The 18,795-nt window shown below is 41.3% G+C and overlaps 2 protein-coding genes across 2 annotated transcripts in view; both read left to right on the top strand.

Moving 5' to 3' along the window:
- The window catches only part of LOC146551341 (uncharacterized), a 29,598-nt gene that overhangs the window by 6,220 nt on the left and 4,583 nt on the right, over positions 1-18,795 (top strand). The window contains exons 4-15 of the mRNA XM_085260579.1: positions 1,274-1,364; positions 1,470-1,573; positions 1,663-1,707; positions 1,798-1,936; positions 2,026-2,129; positions 8,969-9,001; positions 13,623-13,724; positions 17,403-17,493; positions 17,599-17,702; positions 17,792-17,836; positions 17,927-18,065; positions 18,155-18,258. Of these exons, the coding sequence (XP_085116705.1) occupies positions 1,274-1,364; positions 1,470-1,573; positions 1,663-1,707; positions 1,798-1,936; positions 2,026-2,129; positions 8,969-9,001; positions 13,623-13,724; positions 17,403-17,493; positions 17,599-17,702; positions 17,792-17,836; positions 17,927-18,065; positions 18,155-18,258 (1,101 nt within the window). The remainder of the gene's footprint in view (positions 1-1,273; positions 1,365-1,469; positions 1,574-1,662; positions 1,708-1,797; positions 1,937-2,025; positions 2,130-8,968; positions 9,002-13,622; positions 13,725-17,402; positions 17,494-17,598; positions 17,703-17,791; positions 17,837-17,926; positions 18,066-18,154; positions 18,259-18,795) is intronic.
- Positions 2,374-6,962, top strand: LOC146551342 (galactose-specific lectin nattectin-like). Its single transcript, XM_085260604.1, has 5 exons — positions 2,374-3,199; positions 5,799-5,884; positions 6,009-6,143; positions 6,434-6,551; positions 6,724-6,962. Exons 2-5 carry the CDS (start codon positions 5,861-5,863, stop codon positions 6,804-6,806), a joined length of 360 nt encoding a protein of 119 aa, XP_085116730.1. The 5' UTR covers positions 2,374-3,199; positions 5,799-5,860; the 3' UTR covers positions 6,807-6,962.

Genomic DNA, 18,795 nt, shown 5'->3' with positions numbered 1-18,795 from the left:
CTCTAGTAATCCAGATGTTACTGGTTAAAAAAGTACAGCCACACATTTAAATTCAGTTTTTATTTCCATGGTAACCTGCAGTATTTTCAGAGCATGCCCTGTGGGCGACTCTCACGGCCCGTGGGCACGTGTTGCTGCCTCTGTTATACACAGTCGCTCCTTTTGCTCAGCAGGAATCAGATAGTTGACTGACAGCAGTTTCATGGCCAGGTGAGGCCTGTTTGTCACGGCCGAGCTGACTGGAGGGTTCAGATGCAGAACTCCATGTAACACCACGAAAACATGAACAAGGATTTATTCTCAAAAGCAAAAACGTCAAGATATGATTTGCAACGTACTATGAACTAACGTTGTCTTCTAAGCATATAAACCTAACATGGAACAAGGGCTTGACTGCTACTATGAATCAGAGTAATTGAAATCTTCATGGAAACAAAAACACTCTGTTCGAGAGCACAGAGGGGAGACGCTGGAAATGCACCGGGAGTCTCAGTGCGCTGTAACGGGAGGAGAGTGGATTTAGTGCCTAGGCCTGGGGGAAAGTGTCCAGGAAAACATCACCGAATTTTGCCGGGCGGAGGGCGGACACAAAGGGAGTACTAGGTCCGGGTGAGGGGCAGATTCACTCCTATTTAGTGCATGGGGATCTGCCCGGCCCGGGAGCCGTCGCCAGTCCCCTTCCAGGCCTTCCCCAAACCGCAGCTCAATTAATGTCCAAGCATTCAACTTTCAATACTAAACGCTGTCAAACCTAACATGAGGACGTGGGCCCAGATAGTGAGCTATGGGCAAAACACAGTGAGTCTCAGTCTGCACAATCACCTGTTAATTGTCTGAAACAACACTGACTAGGTGAAGCAGAACTTGTGGCGAAGAGTGAAGTGAGCGCTGGTCCATAAATGTTGACAGCTCAGTCGCTCACAGCTGAGGAGACACGCCACTGTACAGTAACTCCACCCCAAGGTGGAGACAGCAGCTCAGAGGCAAAACAGCTGTACTCACCCGGACCATGACACTGTTCCCTCAGTTCATTCAAACTTTAGCACATAAAACATCTTAGTTTGTACTTGGATGTTCACTGGAACTCTTAACATGACAAATAAATCAACCAATCAGAGAAGGTTTGATGTAAAATCCACGGTGGTGGTGTACAGAGGTCGGACTAACATTTATGGATGTGACTGCAGCTGCTGGGTCTAAAACACAAAGTGCATCAAACCTGCTTTACTACATGTCGTTTCTCCTTTTCTCTGATACTGTGTGTGTATAACAGAGAGGGGAGTGATCACTGTGCAGTCAGCTGTGTACAGATGTGCAGATACACAAACCTGCTCTCAGACTGGCACTCAGCACATCAAGAACAGGTAGTTTAAGATCTTCAATAACAAATGACTGTTTGAATAAAAACAGCAGCAGCTCTGAAACACTTTAACAAAGCTGAAAACGAGCTGCTTTCTGTGTCCCTGCAGCTGTGATGGAAGAAAAGTGTGTGACATAAATATGAACATCATCAGTGCTTCTGATCCCGGCGTCTGCACCTACCTGGACACCACCTACACCTGCGTCCCAGAGAGTCTGTTACATGTGTGATTATCAGCTAACAATCAGTCACATCTGTACATGAATCATTACATTTTTTAATGTGATGCGTTTCTTTGTCAGTCCACAGTGTAACATGTGAAAAATCTCAGGCGAACCTTCAGTGTGGTCAGATTTATTTTTCTCATTTATTGTAACTTTAGTGGATTCATTTGATAGAACTACAAACATGGTTACAGTTCATGAACTCTTCCTCAGGTGAAGGACAGGTTATAGTCGTCTCCTGGGTGAATTATGGTCGCCGTGACAACACCACATGCTCTCATGGACGTCCTGACTCTCAGCTCCAAAATGTTCACTGTTCGAGTCCCAGTAGTGCAGAATATGTAACTAACAGGTAGAGATGCTGACTCTCTTTCCATCTTCTCTCAGATGACACGACGTACTTCAGTCCTCTGCTGACTCACCTTTGACCTGCATTCACAGGTGTAACAGGCAGAACAACTGTACTGTTGGAGCATCAAACGCAGGGTTTGGAGACCCCTGTGTTGGCACCTACAAGTACCTGGAGGTGTTTTACACTTGTCAGGGTAAGAACCTGAAACCTTTAGACTGCATTCATTCCTGTGCTCATAAAAAGGTCATTGCTGAAAAAGACTCAATAATCTGACATGAATATCTTGTCAGCTTATTTTTACAGATCCTGAGTGAACAAATTGAAATGATGTTTATGAAAGTCTTAAAAAACAGAATCCTGTGATTTTTATAGAACTTAATTATGGAAAAATGTAATTTAATGAAGAAATCAGTGATGCTGATCACAATATATAGATACTCCAAAACAAAATGTAAAAATCTATTAGTCTGTTTTCTCCTAAATGCTGCAGTGTTAGACCTGCTTTAAAAAATACTGCACCAGCTGATGTTTTTCCTTTGATGTGTGAAAAGTCCTCTGAGTTTTAAAAGTGCTGCAATTCAGTTTTATTTATACAGCACCAAATCCAAATAACAGATTGCCTCAAGTTGCTTTGTATAAAAAAAGTAGAGACCTTAGAATAATAGAAACAAAACAGAGAAAATCTCAACAATCATATGACTCCCTGTGATGATGTCACATGGAAAACCTCTATACACAAAGTGAAGAGGGTCCAGGCTCTCACACATGACAGGCCTGACTCTGTATGGACTTTTGGAAGACTGGGCACCATGGATTGGCTAATTCATGTGAACTGAGCTTCATCCCACATTTTATTATTCATGTGGCTTAAACTTTGTTCAGTTGTTGTTACTAACGTCTTTAGTAAGTAAGTAAAAGTTTATTTATAAAACACCTTTCAAGACAGAGATCAAAAAGTGCTTCACCAAAAAATAACAGAGCATAAAAAAGAGTTATCCAAACACATGCCTAAATACTGAGTTTTTATTGGTTCTTGAAAGACACGACTGAGATCTCAGGCTCAGAGGGAGAGAGTTTCAGAGTCTGGGAACCACTGTGGTCAAAACTCGGTCTCCTTTAGTTTTCAACCTCCTGTCATGTTCAATAAGTAGCTCTTGATCACATGACCTCAGGGACCTGCTGATGGCTGTAAAGGCTCACTGATCGTCCACTAAGAGCTCTGAAAGTCAAACCAGAATCTCGAAGAATGTTTCGTTTAGACTGGTGAGCAATGAATTAGAGTGATGTAAGGTTTATATTTGTGAGGCGAATAGTCTTTCATTGTTACATTGTCAACAATTCATATCATAACATATCAAATTTATTTGTATACCACATTTAAAGACCAAAGTGCTTTCCAGTAAAACCATAATACAGATCAAATCAAAATATAAGAATATATACACACACACACACACACACACACACACACACACACACACACACACACACACACACACACACACATATGTGTGTGTATTTGTTTCTCTACAGTTTTTTCTTGTTTTTAACTGATTGTGAAGCACTTTGGTCAACTCTGTTGTTCTTAAATGTGCCATACAAATAAATTTTGAATTTGAATTTTTTTTCATAAGCTTATCAAGTAAGCTAATGAAAATGACATCGTAAATAAAAAATGTCTCTGTTTTATTCGCTGATGTTTCCTGAACATCGACAGAATGTGGAGAACAGAACATCTGTTGTGTTTACCAACTGAAGATAAGGCAGAGATACCGCTTTATACCACAGGATGGTGCAGTAAATCAGTGTAACAGTTCTTTAATAACAATCTGAAGTTGAGAGATGAACACATTTTGCAATAAAAGTACATTAAAAGGGAGAGTTTATAAAGTCCTCCGACCAAATTAAAGACACATACAAGTAAAAATCAAACAGACAGAATTAGGGCTGTTCGATATAACCATATATATCGGATGAAGATGTAAAAACGTCGATCGTTTCATTTTACGCTGTCGTTTGTTTCCTGGTTACGGTTTACGGCAATATTTGTTCATGGTTTGATGGTCACTGTAGTGGCTATATTCATTTCTTAAAGTTCTCTCTTTCTCTTATATTTAATATCACCACACTACAGACGGACAAGCGCCTGTTTTTATGCGTTGTCATTAGCAACAACGACGGTAACAGCACCGTGTGTCCGCTTGTTCCACATAAACCTTTCACAATAAAGCTCAAGATCCTGTTGAGACTTTTCAAAATAAACTGAATCACGTGAAAGATGCAGATTATTTACGGATGAGAATTAAAAAAGAGCTGCCAGGTGCTAAAAAATGAACCTTAGACTCAAACGTTAGAACAGGCTTCTCCCCGCAGCACGCCGTGTAATAAATACAAAGGAAACGGCGCCGTTACAACTTGTGTCTAAAAATCTATCGTTTCATGCATCGCTTAAAACACTCGACTCCAGTTACACGACGCCCAGCTGGAAACACTTCAGGCAAGTCGAGCTGCCCGAGATTCACAGAATTTACAGAAAATGTTACATTTATGTGATTTATATCGTTATCGGACGATAGATGTTTTATATCGGGATATGAGATTTTGGTCATATCACACAGCCCTAGACAGAATTAAAAGAAAAAGGTTAAATGCAAAACAGAAAATGACAGGAGCTCCGATCAACACAATATTAAAATTAGGTAGTCAGAAAAAAGAGACTAGATAAGCACAAAGACACAGGTTATATCATGTCAAATCATCCAAGCCTTCTGCTTGGATGATTTAAAAATATATTTAATTAGAAAATGTATGCGTATTTAATTGAAAATACACATGAATTTGAATGTCTTTCCCAAAATACAGTTTGAGAAACAACAATGTTTTTTGTTTTTGTAATACTTGTATATATTTTACAAAAACATAAAAATATGTAAAACTTGTTACATTTGCTCATTTCAGCATGAAAGATTTATCAACATAGTCAGGACACACCTTATTCATTTATTTTTTTATTTTCATGACTATTTACATTGTAGATTCTCACTGAAGGGATCAAAACTATGAATGAACATGTAGAATTATAACTCAAAATATGTTTCATATTTTAGATTCTTGGTAACAGCCACCCTTTGCTTTGATTTCTGCTTTGCACACTCTTGGCCTTGTCTCCATGAGCTCCATGAGGTCGTCTCCTGAAATGGTTTTCCAACAGTCTTGAAGGAGTTCCCAGAGATGCTGAGCGCTTGTTGGTCCTTTGCCTTCACTCTGCGGTGTGCAAAGCAAAAATGTGCTTGTATTTGCTAATTAAATGTGAAAACACTGAAGCATTCCTACAAAGTCCTATATTTGAGCGCACACTAATAAAATTCCTTCTGTGACCATCACTGCAAACAGCCAGCTGATCTACACAGCAACAGGGATCCTTGAATATCAGATGAACACAAGAACAGAAGCCTCAGTGGAGACGAAAACTAGAGGCAGAAAGGAGGGAAGTTACCCAACTATCAGAACTGCAGAGAAGTGTGATGGGACGCCTAACAAGTACAACAAGCTGTACAAACCTGAGGCCTTAGAAAGACCCAGGCAGTGTCGTACTGATGTAGTTAGTCAGTTACATAATTAACCAGCCGTTAATATGAAAGTCATTGTTCAAGCTCAGCTTCTTCTAACATGAGATGATCGACTGCTTTGCTTTGGCGTGTACTCAACTGACAGTTTATTAGGAACACATGAAAAATAATGAAACAGATGTCTGTTATGAAATTCTTCATCTTCTGTTCTGAAGTTTATGGGGAGAAATTACTTTCTTTTGAGGAACCATTAATCTGTTCACCGACCTTTTAACTTTACAATCATGCTGCAGCTCCTTCCTGCCCATCTGGTTGGACTTGGTTTGGAGGTCGCTGTTTCCTCTTTAAAAGCAGCATGAAGACCTGGACTGATGCTGAGGTACATCAGGAAATAACAGCAGCTGTCGCTGCATCACTGATGATATAAAGACTTTCTGTCTTTGACTGATTTTAAATGCATTCTCACACTTTTCATCTTCTGTGCACCTCATCTTCCTCCTCAGAGTTCCTGTCAGACACTCGGTGGAAATCTGGCCTCATTCCACAGCACAGCTGAGTACACCTTCATCAGAAAGCTCATTTACACAGCAGCAGGGTCGTATCCGAGAGCTTGGGTTGGAGGCAACGACAGAGAGAATGTAAGTGTTTCACAGATAAAGAGGATGAGCTGCAGCTGTTTCTGATATTTCATATGTTTCTCTTCATATTCATCAGTTTGATTCAAAGGTCAACATGTGACAGACTGATTAATCAGGACTTTGTTCCTGGAGACAGATGTTGCTGTTGACTTGACTTTTCTTTTCATTTTTTACCTGCACAAACAAAATGAACCTTCGTTGTGTTCGAGTGGTGTAAGAGGTCTCATGTCTGCACTCTCAGCATAGATGCATCAAAGTACATCAGAACAAACTGAACTTTATTCTTCCAGGAAACTGTGTGGAAGTGGAGTGATGGTTCCCAGTTTGACTTCACAAACTGGGGTAATGGACAACCGAGCAACTCTGGAGGAGGAGGAGGAGAAGATTGTATGGAGATAAACTTTAATGGTACAAACTGAAAGTGGGCCTGTTGATGAAATGTGTTTGGTTTTTATATTGACTGAAGTCATGTGATCTTAGGTCTTTATAAGAACTGTGTTTGTTCTTTTTACATTAGAGAAGAAGAAAACATTTACAGCACAGACCTCTGATTTTATTTCTTTGTTTTGATTCTTTACAGGAGATGATGTCAACGACGAAGGATGTAACTCAAAGAGAGGGTTTGTTTGTGTCAGAGACACAAACTGCTCCTTCGTGTCCTGACACGTCTGACATGATGATGTCACAGCCTCACTGCTGATGTCACTTCCAGCAGGATGTCAAGCCTCGATGACATCACTGCTGGATTCTGTTGATAAATATGATTTCATATCACAATAAACAGGAAAATAAATTCAATAAAATTTAAAGGAACTGAAATGTTGACCTGAAAGTGAGTCATTCATGCTTCAAATCATCATCTGATCATTTTAATAAACCTCAAAATGCTTTCTGTCTCCCTGCAGCTGTGATGGAAAAATAGGTGTGACATAAATACACCATCAGTGTCATGTTTCAGCTGTGTACAGGCAGGAGAAAGACCCAAACGCAAAACTCACGACAACGAAATGAAACTCAAAAAGCTGCTTTATTGCAGAATGGCGTGGAAAACTAAACTGAAACGCAAGGAAACAGCCATGAGGGAGACTACAACACTGACAAAGAGAAACACAGAGCTCAAATACACAAAGGGATAACGAGGGAACGAGACACAGAAGGAGAGCACAGCTGGGAGTAATCAGGCTGGACGAGACAAGGGAAGCAAAACTAGAAACACTGACATGAGACACGGACCTTCAAAGTAAAACAGGAAACACACTGACTGAACTCTAGACATGTAAACTTAACAGCAACTGGGGAGACAGAACATAGGAACCTGAAACATGGTACAAAAACGTCACAGTAGACATAACATGGAACACAGGGAAGCCATATTACAAAGCCAAAGAGCTAAACCTATGATAACCATAACTCAGACCTAGGGAAACAAGAAACAGTACAACAAAGGACTCAAAACATAAACCATAATATAAAAACACGAGATCTCTTCTAAATAAAATAGGAAACATAATGAGACGCAGACATGAAACACATGAAGAGCAGGGGAGACTTAACATGGGTTGGAAACACAAGGGGGAACTAATAAGCAAATGAACATAGGAGACCTAATGAGCTTAAACATACTATAAACATCAAAATGAACTAAAACTCAAAACACTGGGTCATAAGACCCAGGACCGTGACAATCAGTACTTCTGATCCTGGGATCTCATCACCTGATGCTGATAACGCAGTTATGTTTAAATCTGAAGAAAAGAATAAGCTTAATCGTATTTGTGTAAAATTATATATTTATCTTTTTTTGCAACTTTACCAGCTTTACTTATAAAGCACTTTAACACAAAACCAGAGATCACAAAGTGCTGCACATATACAAACAACAACAACAAATGAAATGATTAAATAAAATAATACAACATGTTAAAAAGTCCTATTGAGTCAGCCCCTTACAAGAGCAAATAAATGTGTCTTAAGAAGAGTTTTAAACTCAGAAAGAGAAGAGGCCTGTCTTACATGCACGCTCACGTCTGCATCTACTGACTGAAACCAGCCCACTGAGGAACAATGGGCTGGGGGGTCAGTTCCTTAATCTTAATTATGCAAATTCTCATGACCACTGATCAATAACCATGAGTCCCATTCACAGAGAGCTGAGGAATGGCTGCAATCACAGCATGTAAGATGGTGACAGATGTAAATGGCCTCCTTGACTCCGCCCTCAAACCAGCGTTCCTCCCTGTCCAGGATGTGAACATCATAGCCAGTGGTGTAATGTGATTATTTTGTCCCAGTTAAAAGACGCGCTGCAGCAGTTTGCACCACCTGCAGACATCTAATGGATGCATCACTAACCCCACAGTAAAGTGCGTTACAGTAATCCAGCCTAGATGTAACAAAGGCAGGATTACAGTCTCAAAAAGCTGCTTTGATAAGATGGGCTTTATTTTGGCTGTCACAGATGAAAGAAGCTTGATGTCAGGTTTATATAGTGGATTGTCATTTATGCTTAGAAATATCTTCTCATATATGCTCAGAGTTTTATAATCAATGTCATGTTGGTCATGCACACCCACACCCTGGGGGGTTGAAGAGTTGAAGTCAAACTGTCAACACAAATAAGTTTATTGACAAAAGTTGGAAAGATGAAGAGAATAAATGTGTCATTGAAATCTGCTGTTTAGAAAGAGTTTCCAAAGAATCCAGGTGTGAATGAAAGCAGCAGCTTTCTCCTGTTTGCTTTTCATTTCTGTTTCATGTTTTGAGGTGAATTCAACTTGATATCAAACACACAGTCTGACACTGAGCTTTCTTTCTGTCTCTTTCAGTGCTGGCAGCAACCTGTTCACTCATCACTTCAGGTAAATGCTGTTTTACTGCTTCTTATATTTCTCAGCCTTGCTGTTAACTTTATACTTCCATCATGCTAATCATTGAACCTGAGCTCTTCTTCTGCTTGTGCAACTACTGAACAACCTTCACATATCACTAGTTTTTATTTCTCTCCACCAGAGAGGTTTTTATAAAGCAAAAACAACTTTTCCAGGCTGGTGATCTTTTATATCAGAGGAGCCATGTCCTCTCCAGCTTGCGAGTTATCTAGATGCACGTTTGAGCGACAGCAAGGAGTCAAGTCCTTCCTCTGATTTGAGGTTTTCTTTTGAGAGATGCTACAGTGTCTACAGTCGTACACAGTGAAGACGTAATATTATTAACAAGATGATCGACCTCTGTTGGAGCAGCGTTCAGATAGCTGCTCTGCTCTGTGTTGGTACAGGGCATTGAAGATGATAACAGTGGGTGGATTATATTCTTAAACTTAGTTACAGCGCTTTCAGAAAGACATCTACTGTGATAAAGTCTACTCTCCACTGCTGTGTAAATGTAAATGTTATCAGGAAATGATCAGACAGCAGAGGGTTTTCAGGAAACTCTGTTACGTGTTCAGTTTCTCTGCCATATGTTAACACAAGATCTAGAGTGTGATTAAAGTGGGTTCTTTTACAGTTTGACAGAAGCCCACTGAGTCTAATATTGTCACGGCACTGAGTCTGGTGACCCCGTGTTTGTGTTTTTGGTTGAAGTTAAACTCTTTGAATTATGGTTTCCTGTTTGTATATTATTTGTAGTTCCTGGTTTCTAGGTGTCTCTTCTGTTTCTGTGCCTCCTCCATGTTCTTGATGAACGTTTAATTCTGTTCTCCGTGTGTTGTATGTGTAGTCTTATTTTTCTCTCTTGCCTGTGTCCCACATCTTGGTACTTTTGTTTCTGTGTTTCTTGTTGTCTCTGTTCCAGAGTCTGTCGTGTTTCCACGTCTCTGTCTAGTCTGCGTCTTTGTGGATGCCTCGTACTTCCTGTTTTACTTTGACAGTCTGTGTCCTATGTCAGTGTGTTCTGCTTTGCTTCCTTTATCTCTTTATTTCAGATTAGTCCCGGCTGTGCTTCCCTCCTTCTTTCCATTCCCTCGTTACTCCCTGGTGTATTTAAGCCCTGTGTTTTCCTCTGTCTGTTGTTGTCTTACACCCTCTGTGTTTCCAGCCATTTTCTAGTCACAGTTCCTGGTTTGTTTTCTCTTTTCTAGTTAAGTTTTGTATTTGAAGTGAGTTATTTGCCACTAGAGTAAAGCTGCCTCTTTTAGTTAACCCTTTTGCTTATGAGTCCTGCTTTTTGGTCCAACATGCTGCCTGCCACACAGCAAATCCATGACCTATAATGTAGTGATGGGCAGATGAAGCTTCATGAAGCACTGAAGCTTTTCATCCAATTGGTTCACCCCAGCGCAAAGCGTCTTGAAGCTTCATTTGCTCTAGCAGGACACCTACTGGACGTAAAAATAATAGCTGGCATGAATTTGAAGAGTGTGGCCTTTTGCAGACAGCCTGTAAATGTCAACAACAAAAGGAGTGTGTAAAACATGTATATTGTAGTGATGGCAGTATACTGTGTATATTTATAGTGGCAGTATGGGAAATGATTATTTGGAAATGCTTGAAATGGAAATGATCATTTACTGTGAGGTGAGGTGTGGTTGGGGTGTGGACAGTAGTTGTGCTTTTGTAACGTTGAGGTATGGACAGCTACACACTGAGGCTTTGAGCCTCAGTCCTGCCTGTTCACATTTTATTCTGTAAAAACTAAATTTTCACTGCTTTTATGACCTTTTAGTGGGGAGAACATAGCTGGGATTTAATGATTTAACAAATCTTTTAAATCCTTTGTCCTCCACAATGCTAAATGGCTGTGAGTCCTCAATCACCATGCTGACCAGGTCTTCATCTATTGGAGATTGTCTTTATTGTCTTTCCTCAGGAGAACAAAGCACAAATATAAATATCACATACGTAACTTATAACAGTTGTATAATATTGTTATATCATTTAGTAACATTACTGCATGATATATTATCATGGCATTTGATGGCTCACCTGGTCTTGCTCCACAATCGGTGTTCCCCTTATTCTCATGCAAAGCTCTGTAGTGCCTAAGCATGGATGAGGTGTTGTTGTTATATCCCAGCTCCCTGGCACATAGCAAACACTTCACCTTGTACAAAAGTACAGACAGCTTAACATAGGTTTTATTGCACCATCAGTGTTATGAAAATACATCTTCTGTAGAAATTTACATACCTTGTTGGGAGGAATAAGATCAAAATGTTCCCACACAGGGGAGGACATCCTCCTCTTCTTAGCTGGCTCCATTCTCTCCTGACTTTCTCTCCTCACTCTCATAAACCTCCAAACTGTCTCCAAACTCTCACTAACAACTCTCCATCAAACACCCACATTTTTGAATGAAGTCTGAGGGTTTATATTGCTGTCATAGCTCGCGGCAAAGTTCAAACCACTTCATGAACCAGTCACGTGGTACAGCCGGGCAGCGAGGCTTCGGACGTCATCATTTTCAGCTCCTCCCATAAATGAAGCAAGCCTCGATACACGCATCGCGGAAACGCCCCCTCAATTACTCGACACAAGCTTCGAAGCCTCGATACATAACGTCACATCACTACTATAATGGACCAAATGCATTGTGAGCACTAAATCAGAACCAGTTAAATGAAAACTGGAAAATGTAACATAACAAATAAAAACCCCACATGTTCTCAATAAATCAACAGGTTAACACATAAGAATGTTTTTATTTCAAAGTTTAAGTTTAAAATAAAAAAATATTTATATTCACGTGTATCATGTTGATAACAGCAATGTTATTTGTAAATAAAAATATATATATTACATCTTTTAATCATGTAAATTCCCTGCTCCTGTCATAGACGTGCACATGATGTCCAAAAAAATTACCAAGTCCAAAGTTCAAATGTTAAACGTCATATTGACGTCCAGGTTGGGTCATGGTTGGACGTCCAAATTGTAGATTAAGTTCAGATGATGGACCGGCAGACCAAATATTGAGAAGATCTTAACATCTATCCAACGTTCAATGTTTAGTGAATGTGCTTTAGCAAAAAGGAAAGTTTGAAGCCTGATCTTGAAAGTAGAGATAGTGTCTGTCTCCTGATTCCAAACTGGAAGCTGGTTCCACAGAAGAGGGGCCTGAAAACTGAAGGCTCTGCCTCCCATTCTACTTTTAAATACTCTAGGAACAACAAGTAGGCCTGCAGAGCGAGAGCGAAGTGCTCTAATAGGGTGATATGGTACTACAAGGTCATTAAGATAAGATGGGGCCTGATTATTTAAGACCTTGTATGTGAGGAGCAGGATTTTGAATTCTGGATTTAACAGGAAGCCAAAACAGGAGAAATCTGCTCTCTCTTTCTAGTCCCTGTCAGGACTCTTGCTGCAGCATTTTGGATCAGCTGAAGGCTTTTCAGGGAGTTTTTAGGACTTCCTGATAATAATGAATTACAGTCGTCCAGCCTGGAAGTAATAAATGCATGAACTAGTTTTTCAGCGTCACTCTGAGACAGGATATTTCTAACTTTAGAGATGTTGCACAAATGGAAGAAAGCAGTCTTACATATTTGTTTAATATGTGTTATGAGCGGCTGTGTGCAGACAGGAATAGGACCCAAGGTGCAGACTCCGGAGACAGATGTGAACTCAAAACAGCTTTAATGTTAAACTCAAATATAACATAACGGGGGGGGGGGGAATCAAAATAAACTTACACCAGAGGACTGACAGAACACACAGCTAGAAAAACAGTAGATCACGACACAGACAGAGAAACACAAGGCTTAAATACACAGAGGGAGCAATCAGGGAATGGGTAACAGGAGGGAAACACAGCTGGGGCAAATCAGGCCTAACGAGACCAGGGGAAGCGAAACCAGATACATTAACCTCAGACAAGGACCTTCAAAATAAAACAGGAAACATGACACAGTCTGAACTAAAGACACAGACTCGCAGGCACTGCAACAGAGGGAACAGAGACGTGGGACCAGGGCAGACACACTGGACACGGGGATATAGCATCTAAGGATACACAGAGACGCCAACTAGACAAGGGGATACAGCTGACAGGGGAGACAGAGCAACTAGAGAAGACAGACATAAACCATAAGACAGAACTCAAAGAAACCAAAGACTAGAAATTCTAAATAATATAATAAACTCAAAAACCCCAGGTCAACGACCCAGGCATCCTAACAATATGTGCGTTGAAGGACGTGTCCTGGTCAAAAATGGCTCCAAGGTTCCTCACAGCGTTACTGGAGGCCGAGGTAATGCCATCCAGAGTAAGAATCTGCTTAGAGACCATATTTGAATAAACTTACAGCTCAATGCAGTTTCTGTGTTTCTGTAATCTTTTACTGACTTTAATCACTTAAAAAAATGCACACAGCGTGTTCCTGCCTGTTAGCAGTTAAACAGCTACGTTAGCTAACCAAATAGCCTTTTCACTACATCATCAAACCTTTTGAGAAAAAAAGACGGCCGGCCTTCTCTGTGTTACTTTTACATTTCCCTCCATTGCTTTACCCTCATATTACGTTTTTTAATATTTTGATTTCAGGCTTTATCAGAGCACAACTTCCCGTTCCTCCTGCTGTGACGGCCATATCCAGAGGAAGAGTGATCACCTTTAGCAGCCTCAGTGTTCAACGCCTGAGCTGTGGTAAGATGGAAAATAGTCTCCAAAAACCAGCAGCCTAAGCAGAGAAGCCCAGACCTCCTCCTCCCCAGCCAGCTCCTTTAGCTTGTCTGGGGGACACCAAAGCGTTACCAGGCCAGCTGAGAGTTAATAAAATTACATTTACTAAATAATAAAGTGTTTAAAACATTAATACCTAAAAAGAGATAAACGTGTGCAAGTTGCTACAGATTAGTCAATAAACAGCAGCAGCCTGGACAAAGCTGTTTCTCTAATGCTGTTAGAGAAACAGTCTAAGGCAGCTTCCTTAAGTAAAACAAACACGGAGACAGTCTTGAATCAACAATCGTCTCGAGATATTTATAGGGTTGCACATATTCCACCTTAATGTTTGTGGCATCAGACATGTTGGGAGCTTTTCTGAAGTCCACAGTTGGTTCCTTGGTTTTTGATATGTTGAGGTTACAGATTGTTCAATAACAGCTCCATGGTTGGTTTTCTTGCCCCTCAAAAAACTCACGTTTGCTCAAAGCTGCCTCACAGACTTTTTCTGCTTGTGTGTCAGGTGGGTAGTTAGCACGGAGGCTTGTGTGACATGCACTGAAGTGTGTCTCCACTGTGTCACTTTCTCGTCGCCACAGTCGTCCCACAAGTGAGACACGCTCACATTTCTTTAGCCGTTGTAGAAAAGAGCTCTGCCTCCCACTCACTGTGAAAACAGAACATTTTTCTGCCATGTTTTTCTGTCGGGGTAAAAACTGCATCTAGATCCTCCTTCGGGCTGCGCCTGCTTTCTTATCTCAGCGGAGAAAAATGGCAGTTTATCTTCATGATGCTGAACTTTGACCTCAGACAGGTCTGAGTGCATACACAGAAAATCACTTTTACCATTCAAATCTCTAGTAATCCAGATGTTACTGGTTAAAAAAGTACAGCCACACATTTAAATTCAGTTTTTATTTCCATGGTAACCTGCAGTATTTTCAGAGCATGCCCTGTGGGCGACTCTCACGGTCCCTTCAGGCGACCAGGGGCCCGTTCTTCGTACCTCGCTAAGTAGGTTAGCCGGATTAGATTGTTGACGATTTCGCGTGATCCTGGATCAGTCGGTTCCCCGAAGCTCATCCGGGACTTGCTGTCATAGCAACAGAGCCGTAAGCGTAAACCTGCTCGGGAGCAGGTTTACTTTATGTAAACAGGATTAGATCGCGGCCACGCAGGTATGTCCGCGTCATCATACGAAAGCAACAGCGATATTTTTCCACTGTTTCACCACAAATAAATAACATCAATGTAACTAAAGATAATGCAGCACTTGATCCTTTTATTGATGTCACACAGATACATACAGGTCATTTCCTGAAAAAGGGAAATGTACTATTAACATTCTATTACATGTATGTGATTATTACAGATGTAATTCATATTTCAGAGTAGTAATTGTAAATTACTTCGTGTAATCAAGATGAGAGACCACGGCTATAAAAGCGAAGGTGGATTTGGGAAGTCTGTCGCAGCCATGTCCTGTCCGTATACGCGACCAACCCATTGCGGAAGGTGCAAGATTGATAAGGAGAGTCCTCAGAATTCAGCGTATATTGCGGGATAGACAGGATCCTTTAGCTCAGCGCGACAGTGTGCTCATAGAGAGATATCGATATTCCCGTGAGGATATTATTTACTTAACCAACTTGTTGACGAGGGGGTGCAGGACCACCACCTGTCTTTTTTTCCTCTGCCCTTTTCTTGGTTGCTGTGATGAACAAACTAACAGAGTATTACAGGCCAGTATTACCTTGCCAAGAGACGCAAAGCAATCTAAGAGATAAATATTACCATTCTGTAGAATACTCCTGTATTCCACTTTTACTTGTTCCCATGTTCTTGTGGGTCCTGTTGTGGCTCTAATGTGAAAGGGGATATAATATAACATATTATAATATAATATAATGCCATATGATATTGGACAATATAGTGTCATATGATAGATCTACCCTACCGCCTACTGGTGTTGGCCAGAGGGGCCGATGGCGCGATATGGCAGCCTGGCTACAACCGTAGCTGCCTCCACCAGTGTGTGAATGTGGGAGTGAATGAATAGTGGTATCGTAAAGCGCTTTGGGTGCCTTGGAAAGCGCTATATGAACCCAATCCATTATTATTAGTATTATTATTAAATTACTTACGAGTTTGATTTGTCAGCAACTTTCTGCCAGCCCTCTCTCCTTGCTTTTGCAGCCTTTGCAGTGTTCCCTTGCGTTTTAATTAAACTCTGAAACTCCTGAAATCCCTCACTCAAGAGTTCTTGCTCTGCTGCCGGAAAATACCGAGCGCGCCCCTTCGACATTTTCGCCGACCAATCAGCGGGTTGCCGATCAATGTTTCTACTATCGATGCGTAGCCCCTTTTACGACACCCAGTGATGTCACATTACTGCGTCCAGCTGTACTAATCGTCAACAGCAGGTGTGTTCGGGGAACCGGATTAGCGCGCTCACGGTTAGCGCGATGATTTGATCTTGGATGTAGTAAGCGACGTACGAAGAACGGGCCCCAGGTGGGCACGTGTTGCTGCCTCTGTTATACACAGTCGCTCCTTTTGCTCAGCAGGAATCAGATAGTTGACTGACAGCAGTTTCATGGCCAGGTGAGGCCTGTTTGTCACGGCCGAGCTGACTGGAGGGCTCAAATGCAGAACTCCCACGTAACACCACGAAAACATGAACAAGGATTTATTCTCAAAAGCAAAAACGTCAAGATATGATTTGCAACGTACTATGAACTAACGTTGTCTTCTAAGCATATAAACCTAACATGGAACAAGGGCTTGACTGCTACTATGAATCAGCGTAATTGAAATCTTCATGGAAACACTCTGTTCGAGAGCACAGAGGGGAGACGCTGGAAATGCACCGGGAGTCTCAGTGCGCTGTAACGGGAGGAGAGTGGATTTAGTGCCTAGGCCTGGGGGAAAGTGTCCAGGAAAACATCACCGAATTTTGCCGGGCGGAGGGCGGACACAAAGGGAGTACTAGGTCCGGGTGAGGGGCAGATTCACTCCTATTTAGTGCATGGGGATCTGCCCGGCCCGGGAGCCGTCGCCAGTCCCCTTCCAGGCCTTCCCCAAACCGCAGCTCAATTAATGTCCAAGCATTCAACTTTCAATACTAAACGCTGTCAAACCTAACATGAGGACGTGGGCCCAGATAGTGAGCTATGGGCAAAACACAGTGAGTCTCAGTCTGCACAATCACCTGTTAATTGTCTGAAGCAACACTGACTAGGTGAAGCAGAACTTGTGGCGAAGAGTGAAGTGAGCGCTGGTCCATAAATGTTGACAGCTCAGTCGCCCACAGCTGAGGAGACGCCACTGTACAGTAACTCCACCCCAAGGTGGAGACAGCAGCTCAGAGGCAAAACAGCTGTACTCACCCGGACCATGACACTGTTCCCTCAGTTCATTCAAACTTTAGCACATAAAACATCTTAGTTTGTACTTGGATGTTCACTGGAACTCTTAACATGACAAATAAATCAACCAATCAGAGAAGGTTTGATGTAAAATCCACGGTGGTGGTGTACAGAGGTCGGACTAACATTTATGGATGTGACTGCAGCTGCTGGGTCTAAAACACAAAGTGCATCAAACCTGCTTTACTACATGTCGTTTCTCCTTTTCTCTGATACTGTGTGTGTATAACAGAGAGGGGAGTGATCACTGTGCAGTCAGCTGTGTACAGATGTGCAGATACACAAACCTGCTCTCAGACTGGCACTCAGCACATCAAGAACAGGTAGTTTAAGATCTTCAATAACAAATGACTGTTTGAATAAAAACAGCAGCAGCTCTGAAACACTTTAATAAAGCTGAAAACGAGCTGCTTTCTGTGTCCCTGCAGCTGTGATGGAAGAAAAGTGTGTGACATAAATATGAACATCATCAGTGCTTCTGATCCCGGCGTCTGCACCTACCTGGACACCACCTACACCTGCGTCCCAGAGAGTCTGTTACATGTGTGATTATCAGCTAACAATCAGTCACATCTGTACATGAATCATTACAGTTTCTAATGTGATGCGTTTCTTTGTCAGTCCACAGTGTAACATGTGAAGAATCTCAGGCGAACCTTCAGTGTGGTCAGATTTATTTTTCTCATTTATTGTAACTTTAGTGGATTCATTTGATAGAACTACAAACATGGTTACAGTTCATGAACTCTTCCTCAGGTGAAGGACAGGTTATAGTCGTCTCCTGGGCGAATTATGGTCGCCGTGACAACACCACATGCTCTCATGGACGTCCTGACCCTCAGCTCCAAAATGTTCACTGTTCGAGTCCCAGTAGTGCAGAATATGTAACTAACAGGTAGAGATGCTGACTCTCTTTCCATCTTCTCTCAGATGACACGGCGTACTTCAGTCCTCTGCTGACTCACCTTTGACCTGCATTCACAGGTGTAACAGGCAGAACAACTGTACTGTTGGAGCATCAAACACAGTGTTTGGAGACCCCTGTGGTGGCACCTACAAGTACCTGGAGGTGTTTTACACTTGTCAGGGTAAGAACCTGAAACCTTTAGACTACATTCATTCCTGTGCGCATAAAAAGGTCATTGCTGAAAAAGACTCAATAATCTGACATGAATATCTTGTCAGCTTATTTTTACAGATCCTGAGTGAACAAATTGAAATGATGTTTATGAAAGTCTTAAAAAACAGAATCCTGTGATTTTTATAGAACTTAATTATGGAAAAATGTAATTTGATGAAGAAATCAGTGATGCTGATCACAATATATAGATACTCCAAAACAAAATGTAAAAATCTATTAGTCTGTTTTCTCCTAAATGCTGCAGTGTTAGACCTGCTTTAAAAAATACTGCACCAGCTGATGTTTTTCCTTTGATGTGTGAAAAGTCCTCTGAGTTTTAAAAGTGCTGCAATTCAGTTTTATTTATACAGCACCAAATCCAAATAACAGATTGCCTCAAGTTGCTTTGTATAAAAAAAGTAGAGACCTTAGAATAATAGAAACAAAACAGAGAAAATCTCAACAATCATATGACTCCCTGTGATGATGTCACATGGAAAACCTC

Source organism: Mchenga conophoros, linkage group LG20 (genome assembly GCF_057382185.1).
Source record: "Mchenga conophoros isolate Kocher_MC1m ecotype Shallow Benthic linkage group LG20, M_conophoros_male_GT1.1, whole genome shotgun sequence".
Classification (NCBI taxonomy): Eukaryota; Metazoa; Chordata; class Actinopteri; order Cichliformes; family Cichlidae; genus Mchenga; species Mchenga conophoros.
This window is presented reverse-complemented; position numbering and strand designations above follow the sequence as displayed.